This window comes from Camellia sinensis, unplaced genomic scaffold (genome assembly GCF_055761805.1).
Source record: "Camellia sinensis isolate YWXY unplaced genomic scaffold, ASM5576180v1 Unanchor6, whole genome shotgun sequence".
Taxonomy (NCBI): domain Eukaryota; kingdom Viridiplantae; phylum Streptophyta; class Magnoliopsida; order Ericales; family Theaceae; genus Camellia; species Camellia sinensis.
Window position 1 is genome coordinate 6,808,004 of NW_028129474.1, and position 11,955 is coordinate 6,819,958.

The 11,955-nt window shown below is 32.8% G+C and overlaps 1 protein-coding gene across 7 annotated transcripts; it reads right to left on the reverse strand.

Moving 5' to 3' along the window:
* Positions 1–1,314: 1,314 nt before the first annotated feature.
* Positions 1,315–9,927, reverse strand: LOC114278689 (uncharacterized). Of its 7 annotated transcripts, none has more exons than XM_082912816.1 (8): positions 9,127–9,228; positions 8,896–9,013; positions 7,220–7,265; positions 4,304–5,616; positions 3,596–3,709; positions 2,871–2,966; positions 1,581–1,672; positions 1,401–1,501 (listed from the first exon to the last, which is right to left on the reverse strand). In XM_082912816.1, exons 4-6 carry the CDS (start codon positions 4,503–4,505, stop codon positions 2,962–2,964), a joined length of 321 nt encoding a protein of 106 aa, XP_082768942.1. In that variant the 5' UTR covers positions 4,506–5,616; positions 7,220–7,265; positions 8,896–9,013; positions 9,127–9,228; the 3' UTR covers positions 1,401–1,501; positions 1,581–1,672; positions 2,871–2,961. The 7 variants fall into 7 exon arrangements, 5 of the variants coding, with proteins under 5 accessions (XP_082768942.1, XP_082768941.1, XP_082768938.1 ...); XR_014359649.1 differs by having other exon boundaries at positions 1,409–1,501; positions 3,596–3,729; positions 4,304–5,120; XR_014359648.1 differs by lacking the exon at positions 7,220–7,265 and having other exon boundaries at positions 1,315–1,501; positions 3,596–3,729; positions 4,304–5,120; positions 9,127–9,927.
* Positions 9,928–11,955: the final 2,028 nt, after the last annotated feature.

Sequence of the window (11,955 nt, forward strand, 5' to 3'; positions counted from 1 at the left end):
ACTTTTAGCAACAAAATATGCGTCGGCAAAAGTAAACTTTTGGCGACACATTTACGTCGGTAAATGTTGTCATTTGCCTACGATTTGTTTGTCGATAAAGCTTCACTTTTGGCAACGACAAATTAGCATTGGCAAAAAATACACTTTTAGTAACACATGAGTGGGCAAAAGTAAACTTTTGGCAACACATTTACGTCGGTAAATATTGTCATTTGTCGATGATTTGTTGTGGATAAAGGTTTACTTTTTGCAACGAAAAATTGGCATTGGCTAAAAATACACTTCTAGCAACACAATATGAGTGGGCAAAAATAAACTTTTGGCGACACATTTACCAACAAAAACAATTGAAAATAATTTATACAGTTTTATAAGATTTACAGATTTACAAGAGGCATCCCTCAGGCACCACTATTACAAACTAATAACATTGATATGAAATCACCTAAAGTTGATGTGCAAGCAAAAAAAACACTGCTGACACTACTTTTAGAAGTAGTGTATAAAACCTAAAAGGGTAAACTCACTAAAATACCCAAATGAATCCAAATTGTGAACCCACATTACAAACAACAGATAACAAAATGAAAACATGAAACTAACAAAGACAGGCAAAACGACACGAAAAGTATCCACAAACTTATCCAGCAGACCAACATCTAGTAGCAGTTGTCTCACAGCAACATTGCAGCAGCAGCAGTAGTAGCACTACTACAAATATAGATAAAGATCACACTTTTTTGGTGTGATGTATGTTTTTTAATCACACCTTTTAAGTTTTATTAAAGTGTGGTCTTTAGGAGTGTGATTAAAAATGGTCATTTTTAATCACACTTTTTAAGTGTCATTAAAAAATGCTTTCATCACATCTTTTAAGTGTGATTAATAATATTTAGATCACACCTTTTAAGTGTGATTAAAAACATTTAGATCACACCTTTTAAGTGTGGTTAAAAACATTTAGATCACACCTTTTAAGTGTGATTAAAAACTTTAGTTCACACCTTTTAAGTGTGATTAAAAACTTTAGATCACACCTTTTAAGTGTGATTAAAAACATTTAGATCACACCTTTTAAGTGTGGTTAAAAACATTTAGATCACACCTTTTAAGTGTGATTAAAGACTTTAGTTCACACCTTTTAAGTGTGATTAAAAACATTTAGATCACATCTTTTAAGTGTGATTAATAACTAATAAAACCTGTGATAAAAAAAAATTGACATATTTAAAGAATAATCAATATTATTTTTGCACGCGCATTTGAATAATGTAATACACACTATATACTATATTTCGAATCACAACCATATATTGAATGAAATAATATCATATATTTCATAAATGAAAGTTTAATGTTTAAAAGTATATACAAAGAAATTAATAAAAAAATAAAATTAACTTTGATTACATACATTAAAAAATAAAAAATAAAAAACTTGAAAAAAATAAGTTCTTGAATTCTTTGACCATATTTTGCATCTCTCCAAGAAATTTTTGACCTGAAAAATAAAAAAACAAATTAATTTAAAAACCGCCAGAAGCATATGAATAAACTTACTAATTAATTTATAAACTTACATTTAGATCACACCAAAAATAATGTAATTTATCCAGTTGTTAAACTGCCCCCAATAGGATTGATACCTGGTGGCCTTCTTTTACAAGAAGTCCTGACAAAAACACACCAATAAACTGAGTCCCTTCCATTATCAGGATTTTCATAAGATAATCATTAGATATTGAAATGCTAGAAACAACATATTCTGAATAATAATCATCATCCATCTAGAAAAATACAATAAAGTCAATTAAAAAATAAGATGAAAGTTGTGATATCCAACGCTGATGAAAATTCTCGAACAAGATTAAGGTCTATACTCGATAAAACGAGCCCATAATTTATTCATCATTCTGAACAAATAGGATTTTGGAGTTAGTTAACTAAATCTCACATACTTACTTGGGGAAGGTAACAAATAAAAAAATGGGAATAAGCATCACAGAGTAGAACTAGACAAAACCCCTTATGCATAACAACAAATGTTAACAGAGCCATGAATGATATGTATAATTCTAAAATTATTAAAAATTATAGGATGGCTAAAGAAGAACTTGACATAAACAAGGGGATTTATATTACGAATTGCTGAAGGTCACTAGAAACATTGACTACAAACTTGAGAGTGACTAGAAACATTAGCTCGCTCACCCTTTTCTTCTATAGCTTCATCTTTAAAAAGCTTCTCAATCTAAACAATGGCCCAAGTAAGAACATAAGCAAAAGGAAAAGAAAGAAAGAAAGGAGCAGATTTCTCATCATTCCATTCGATGTGTCATTGTCTAACATACCGCCATTAGAAACAAATAAAACAGACATACTTTGAAACCCAAGTGCTACCACAATCAATATCTGAAACAAAGAGAAGGAAACACAAGATACTAAATCAAAAGGCAACAAGAGAACTTCACAGGATATTAAGTTTGTGGAAGTTAGGAATTTAGAGATTTACTAGTTTAATTTGCTATAAGTTGCTGGTAAATGTGAAGATTGCAAGTTTATTCAAGAAGTTGTTTCTATCAGATAAAGCATTAAAAAATAAATAAATAAATTTAACTCCTTTTACTTTAGTCTCGTTTCTTATCTTTTTTTATTTCATTTTGCTTTCCCTCAATAAATCTAAGATCCAAACATGGCCTAAAGTCACTTTAAGGATTCTATAAACTATAAAAAGGCAAAGCACAATAAAGAAAATTCACAACCTTGAAATATCAGTCAAAGCACAGCAGAACATTTGCAAACTTAAATTATATAAATATTTGAACAATGAAAAAAGATGCAAATTCAAGATGAACCTTAGGTAGAAGTACCTGTTTCTGAAGATTCAATAAAGTCAATATTTCTTTTCTCAACTCAAGATACTCTGCACATACAGCTTTGGTTGGAACCTTTGGTTTTAAATTAACCTATGAAAAACAAGGGCATGATTGCTTATTAAGAAGCATTTTAATGGAAGACAATGTGTAAGAAGTGACACCATAAGATAGCAAATTCTGAAACATCGTCCTTTCATGTTTAGAAACATCTAATGAAGAACAATATGTAGTAAACATTAACATGAACATAGTTTGCAACTCTATACAGCATTTAAACAAAGTCTCTTACATGCCAAATAACATATCACCAGTCTGGAAAGCATTTAATTGCCTTGTAAAAGCATATGTAAAGCACTGTAATAATGATTAGATAGTAGTTACATTCACATTCTTGGTATCTGTAGAGTCACACCACCAGAGCAATCATTTTCATCATCTTACTGCTATCTTCCAAATTAAATCCAAATTAAAAGCAACAAATTCCAAGACCCTAGTAAAAATCAGGAATATTATAAACTGTAAATGCAAACTGCATCAGTTTCACTCAATTTTTCATTCAACAGCATGATTCAGAACATTTTGGTGGGAAATCACATCAAACAGTAAGAATCGAATCGTGAATCACACGATTCTAACCACCACACAAACAACTACATGCACTATAGAACCAGAAGCAGAGCACTTCCCTATAGAAAGGCAAGAAAAGTAGATAGACATACTTGCTGGGGTTGTCGAAGGGGCGCCTGCTGCTGTGACTCTATCTGTGACTGGATAACCTGCATTTGTTGATGAGTTTTGTTGCACAGAATTCCTCATACTATCCTTCACGAGCTCTGCTAAAGCCCCAAGATTACTAATGATGGAAGGGGAAAATACGTAATGATAGAAGGGGAAAATAGGTTAGATAATTGTGATGAGAGGGAGAGAGAGAGAGAGAGAGAGAGAAGCCAGATATATAACAACTTTCAAGAAATGACAGTTCATGAATCAAAACTTAATGAGAGAGACTAATGAAGTAAACGTAGAAAGAGTCACAAAACAAATGATACATGTGAGCACATTATCATGCACATAAAGATCCCAAACATGCATAACATACCTAAAATAGCACAACATTGATTCCAATTTTCCATGGACAAAAATCATATATACCTAAATAAAGTAACATAGTTCACTATTTGATACCAGATTTGATAAAATTTAAACCAGACCAAGCCTGCCTAGAACAGAATTCAAGGTCAACCCAAGAGGAATTCAAACAAATTGCTTCCCATATATACTGCATAAATAATTTTTTTCCACCAATATCCTACTTCAGAGTTCATTTCTACTTTATCAGAAATTCAAAGCCAATAGTCTACTAAACAAACGTAAATAAAAAAAACCAATCAAATTCAAGCTTATAACATAAAAACAGCTTCACTCACCTATACCCCGCTGTTTGAAGGAACATCTTGAGTAGTTCGATGGCTGAGCACTGTTTCTGTAACTATCAGAAAGGACTTTCAAGATACAGCCTAGCTTACCAATATGACAACTCAGCAACTGAGACAAGACTTCCATTGGGACTTCTGAAGAAGCTTCAAACCCCACATTTGTTAGCACACGAGCTATCACTTTTCTAGACATCTCTGATGCTTGCTCTTGACTGAGAAGTTTCCTGTTTCCATGAGATCCATTTTTTCCACGACATTGATTCCCTCATTGTTCCATGCTCAGGTATTCTGGTCTAATACCAAGCCTCTCAATCATAATAGGGCTCCTTGTCATAATTTGGGGCAGCATATCAAGAACACCATTAAAATCCACTTTGTGGTTTTCTTCCACTCGGTTTATGTGAGGAAGAGCACTATCAGGGACACAATTAAATGGACACATCGTTTCAGGGAAAAAATATGTATCATCATCAATTGCATCATTGTCATTTAAAACCGAATTTCGGAGCATGTTTGATCCATTTTCTAACATGGGATTGCCAAAACCATTAGTTTCATCTTCCTTAAATGCTACTCGTCTTCTCTTATGCTTCTTGAGGGTTTTAAGATAAGTAGACATCAGCTCAGGTGTACGCTTGTCTGTTTCCCGATCCCCAAATGATAACCTATATGGTTTAGTAGCTTTATACCTCTCAAAAAACTGAGTATACCATGTTTCTAGCAATTCTTCATGCCTGAATATCTGGGCCATGTTGTCCATATCTTTTTCACGATATCTTGGTCCAATACCAATGGCTTTAGATTGGAGCTGCAAAATTTGTTAACAATATGAGTAAAATGACTCAACTATAACAGAAGTGTGAAATTGAAAACATATCATTTTAATATGCACTACTTGTGGTTCCAGTACATAATAGTAATAATTACATTGCATAATGGCCAGATAATAGTTTTCGAAAGAAGTCATCATATACATCTTTCCAAAGCTATTATCCGACAAATTGCTGTACTCTCTATCCAATGCAATTAGTACCATTATGGGCTGGACCCACAACAATCACCCCCTCTAGTCCATAGAGAGAAAACCACCACGTAACATTGTAATTGAAGCTCATACCGGCCACTTTGTGCAGAACAAAAACTTCTCTTTAGGGACAACTTTAGTCATCATATCAAGTGATTTTCTCAATATGAATTTTATTCAACTTCATAATCCTTCTACTCTATGTTGATGGCATTTAATAGCGGGACATGATGTGAAGATGATTAACAAGCTGAAATAGGAATTATCCAAGACAATTGACCTGTAAGAGTTAGGAGATGCACGTAAACTATTAGGAATATAAATAATTTGTGACAGGAAAGCTAAGCAGTTGTGGTTGTCACAAGTGAAGTATATTGAATGGACGCTTGAAATGTTTAATATGAAAGATGCTAAACCTATAAGCACAATTATATATAACTCTTATCCTTATGAGATTAGGTGAAGAGTCTAAAATTTATCTTTATCATTATTTCATAGTTTGGCTTGCAAGAAGAGCTACAAAGGAACAATTCTACCTATTCACCATCTAGAACATTATTAACACGAGTTAAGATCTGAATTTTAAAATTTATACTCTTCTGCATAGTTTTCGTAACCAACAAGCTCACTAATGGACAGGTGCCTGGTTCTCCTTGGCTGGACAGAGTAGAGGTATCAGGCCTATCTTTACATGATTCAGACCTTAGAGGTTGTATCATGAGTGCTGCAAAGTTAGGTATTATACTTCGGAGGGTGTATCATGGCATAACGTAGTTACATAGATGGTAGCTACGATATCTCTCAACGTGTCAAGTATTTGATCAATGACCCTCTATCTCTAAGATCAATTAAGGAGTTGCATGTTGGTCGAGCGATGCTCCTGGTCGCTCCTTGGCATACCCTATGGAAATGAGGTATGATGGTCCATGGTCGAACAAGGGCTCATTTGGGCGAATTGGGACTCGAGGGTGCCAAGCCACAGTGCTTGTTGTTGAGCAGACTGGTTGAGTAGATGAGCTTGCCTCAGTCTATACCTTAGACTCTTCATATTTTGACTCATTCACCGAGTGCTTGGGCTTGCTAGAGCACCGAACGCACTAGAGAGCAGACCGACCCCACTCAGACTAGATATAAAACCCCACTTGCAAAAAAATGATATTTGATATGTTAAGCATCAAAGATGCCAAGCATGAGTTAATACTATCACAAACAAAATGGAAGGCAACCTTTATTCAAGCTAAGCCCAGCAAGTACTCACTACACTCAAAGCTAGTAACTCGGCTTAATTAATAAGGAAATATTTTCTCAAATTTTTTTTTTTGAAGATCTTTATTTAATTGTGACCTTTTGCCATATCCTTGTAAATGCAAAAAAATATTAATCCTAAGAACATATATGTCAAGAAAAAGGGATGATCAATGACAAGTATGATGCCAGTATGCAAATTGTATGCCTTCATTACTCCAATTTTATGCCATATTTCACAGGGGGAAAAAAATGATCTTAATGTATAGTCAGTAACAAACAGGCATTGAACCCAAGAGCAGAACCAAGTCAATGCACAGAATCAAACACCATGTGCACATGTAGGACCCACTATATTCAAAAAATAATGAGACCACCATTATTTTTGGAAAAGATGGGACCTACATGAACACATGATGCTTGCTGTGTGAATCCATGAAGGAGGAGAAAAAAATCTTGTCCAATTATATATTAACAATATTACAAAATACAAACTCAATTCTAAGATATCAATCAAGTAGCTCATTTTAGATAAATAGATATGGATATAACCTGAAAGGATTTGAACATGATGATCAAGGATGGAATTAGTATTGATATTCAAATGGAACTAAAATGGACGAATAATAAGAGTTTACCTTTGATATTATGTAGTCAATCAGATTGAATTAGTATTGCTTCATCCTATTTGTGCATTCAATGAAGTTGTCTTAAACAACAAACCATCAAAAATAAATAAATAATGAACTCGCACTCCTATCATACAAGCCAAACATTTTTTAAAAAAATAATAATGAACTACAATAACTTCTGAATATTTTTTAGATAGCGGAATGCTATCATTTTCTTTTTATAATAAGATTTTATTTGAATAAATTTCAAGACTTAAAATAGTAAAGTTTGATTATCATCACGTTGCTATTATAAAATTTCAAGAATAAAAAAGACAATCTAAAAAATCTAATCAACATTGTATAACACATTGAAGTGGACAGATGTATCAATCTAAAAGAAGAAATGCCAAAGAGAGGGAAAATTTTGGTTTATCTCTTTGTCTTGACTCTTGGGATATTTATTTATTTTTTTCACTATCTTTTTTCAAGAACCGTCTAAACTTCCAACTAACAAGTTGAAATGATTTTTCATTATCTCAGTTAAAGTATCAGCCACCCATTGTTAGAGGCTTGCTACTTCAATTAGGCACTATGTTCTTCAAATGGATCTCTTAGCAATTAGCATTATGCATTAAGATGAATGAGGAAAGCATTGATCATCTGTTTTTACATTGCCCTATAGCTGTGGCAGTATGGCAGGTTGGCAGAGGATAGCTTGATATTAGCTTCATATGCTTGGCTCCTTTTCATTGATCAACAGAAGCAAACAAAAACATGAATATCAATCGAAACTATATTAGGAAAAAAAATGTTTAAATTTTAGATTTGATATATTAGATTGGGACAATTTGTGTTTCAATCTCACACTATGTCAAAGCACTGGACATAAATTTTACCCTGTTATTACTAACCAAGACCCTCACTATCAATTATCTCATAAAAGCCTAATAAACCATTTTTTCTTTTATTGCCAATATATATAGATATATATAATATGCATACATCATAGCACCATTGATATAGCTTTCTCCATAATTCAAACCTTTGTCATCACAAATTGTCAAATAACTGAAAATAATTTTTTTAAGAGGCATTACAACAAACACCAATCATCCACCACAACAGATACCCATTTCATCATTACTTATAAAAATAAAAAATAATAAAAAGAAGAAGAAACAGTAGCAGCTAATTTCAACAAAGATGATTAATAAAATAATAAGATTAAAAAAATAATACGCAATTGCGTAGTGATGGCAAGAATAAAGCAACAATTACAATCAGAACAGATTACAATCAGTTATAAAAACTTTATTGTTTTCGATGTTTTCATGAAACGAGTTTTTTGAAACTCAGACAAGTGTTTAAAATAGTCCATTAAAATGCTCTGTTTCTAAGAAATTCGCTCGAAAATATAGAACCAAAAAAAAAAGATAAAAATTATTTCAGAAAATATAGAAGAAAAAAAAAGGATTCAAAATTTGGTTTTTACTGATTCCTCATTTTGCTATTTGCTCATATTTAGGTCATTTGGAAAGAATGAAGTAAAATCTCACTGGTACTGCCTAATGCGAACAACTAATTGGCTTCGATTGGTGAAATTTAACAGTCCAGAAACCTGTTAGGGCTGTCAGGGTGAAATTTAATAGAGAAGAAGAAGAAGAAGAAGAAGAAGAAGAAGAAGAAACGTCGAAACTAACCTGTTAGGGCTGCAAGTCGAAGCTATGTTGAAGAAGAAGAAGAATCGAAGCTCTGTTCAAAAATAAGAGTCGCAACTTTCGTTTACCCTAAACCGATTGATGTTGAACAACTTTAGGGCTATGCGAGAAAAACATAGATAGATATTAGATAGCTTCAAAGATTCGGAAAATAGTTTTAGATTCAGAAGAGAGAGAGAGTGAGAGGGAGAGAGTGGAGGAGAAGAAGCAAACCTAGTAGTCGATTGGTTCAGTAACCCTAGCAACCAAAGAGAAGAGATGAGATGATCACCCTAGCAATTGATTTGGCCTTCATCATCATCAGATAGAGAGAGAGATTGAAACCTTGTGATGTTCCATCAAAATAGTAATTTTGGGGAAAAAATATTGGCGCCCAAAATTTCATTTTAGCGCTTTTTTCTTATTTATTTATTTATTTACTTCCATTAGAATGTGTGATTAAAGATATATATATATATATATATAATCACATTTTAATTAAAAAAAATATATATAATCACACTTATTTAAAAAGTGTGATTAAAAAGTAGTAAGGTATATATAATCACACTTTAATTAGAATGTGTGATTAAAAAAATATAAATAATCACACTTTAATTAGAATGTGTGATTAAAAAATATATATATAATCACACTCATTTAAAAAGTGTGATTAAAAAGTAGTAGTGTATATATAATCATACTTTAATTAGAATGTGTGATTAAAAAAATATAAATAATCACACTTTAATTAGAATGTGTGATTAAAAATATATATATAATCACACTTATTTAAAAAGTGTGATTAAAAAGTAATAGTATATATGTAATCACACTTTAATTAGAAGGTGTGATTAAAAAAATGTATATATAATCACACTTAATTGAAAAGTGACATAAAAAACAAATATTATCACACTTAATCAAATTAAGTGTGATTAAAATATCAATCTAATTTTTTTTATCACACTTTCAATAAAAGTGAGATATTTTTTTTTGTCAAAGTGTGATCTTTAACTATTTTTGTAGTAGTGTAGCCCAGCAAGCATCAACCACGAGGGCGGCAGCAGCAACAAACCAGACGAATCTGATTCATGCATCTCAGATGAGCTTGGTGCATCTGCAACCTCCAGGCCAACTGCATTGTTTGACATTCCTGGGGGCATTTCAGAAGAGATGACCAACATGTAAAGGCATTTTAATAGGAGCTACTCGAGCCAAGTTCTTTGCTAATCCTTGCATGATAATTAGAAGAAAAAAAAAGAATATGCATCAAGGAATGGCAAGTTAATGCTGAATTTAAGCATGGAGAAGTTATTCTAGATGTTTCATCTGATTAGGAAGTGAAACAAAATTCTTATGGCTGAAAATAGCTTTAATTTATTCACAGGATTAATGACTTCAGACAGAGTGTAGTTTGGAGGTCCTATAACCAAAAGATTTGATCAGCATCCCACCTCAATTAAACTTGGAAGGCAACATTCCCAAGCCCTTCACAAACTGCTCCTAGTTCCAATTATAGAGTAGGGTAACAAATAAACTTTCAGCAACTTGTTGACTCTCTCTCTCTCTAACCATTTCCAACTGCAATTTCCCATCTCAAAGTTACTTCTCTATATCAACTACCAATATTTTTCTATGGATTGACTACAAGATGCAGACAAGACAGGAAGTGTTTCCAGGTAGAGAAACACTGAAAGGAGTGCGAGGGAATTATATTGAGTAGAGCTCAAACTTGCAAACAAATCACAAGAGACACTAGAAACAAACACAAAAGAAATAAATTGTTTCTTTTACACTGAAAACAAGTAACATTAAATTAGACAATTCTAAGAAATAGACATGTCATCTTAAAAACTGACTAACCTGCATCCAACCTTTCCACTCTTCAGTTTGATGCCTGTTCAGATACAGTATGGATTTTCTTGAGATTGGTGACTTATCATGATGAATCTTGAAAGAAGTAATTGCTGAAACTATGATGAGAAGGAAGTAGAGAAATAAGAAAAGATCCCGATTGTAACTCTGCAAAAACAAATGATGGTTAAAAGACAAGCTCATTGGACACAACTTTGATGCAGATGGACCAAATTATAATTGAAATAGATACAGAAAACAATAACTGTATATCCTGGCCATTGTGAATTTTATGTGGAGAGGTGAAGTCCTCCCTAATTGTTTGGTTACACATCCAAGGAAGCAGAAGAGACACTGAAGCATACGTATAGCAGAAACAACCAACATTCTCTATTCAACATGCGTATAGCAGTTGCAGGTCAAATTATGTCTGTCCACAAAAGGCTCAGGTTGTGCAAAATAAACTGTAAAAGTAGATTCTACCTCCAGTGTTGACCCACAACCCCCTCTTTTTGTTGATGGTAAAATCAACTGCAGTGACAACCAAGAAACAAGCACATCTGAGTTTCGAACTAAGGAAAAATAATTGTAACAAAGACTACATAAATACAATCATGCATAAAGTATTTGAATTCTAGTTGAGTAAGCTGAATAGCATTAATAGTTGACACCTATGAAACATGAACACTTTTAAGGTGTCATGTCATGTCGTGTCAAACACCAACACAACACTCATCGGGCAATTCTGAAAACCTGTTGGACACACATCAACCATATCCTGTTATTTAAAAAAAAAAAATCTAAATTCAAATACACTTCAGAGACTTGGGAAATACAGGTGCCTATCGCTCAAACACATGAAACACATTACAAGTTTGAATAAAATAATTAGAATCCCATGACAAGAAAAATAATTTAAATCTATAAAGCACATCTGAGTTTCAGCCATTAAGAGGAAATACACTTGAAAATTGGAACATCCATCCTAGCCTGGTATAGTACACATTTCTAGTGGCAAAAGTGCTCCATTACAGCTTGCTCTTTGGCACAATATTTTGAGGAGAAAGTTCAAGCCCATACTTGAATGCAGTAAATATTAGGGGAGATATGGATAGCATTTGTGGATTGACCATGTAGAAACAAATAAATTTCAGAGTTTTACACGAAATAATAGTTCACCAGGAAAGAGGCAGTGAGGATGCTATA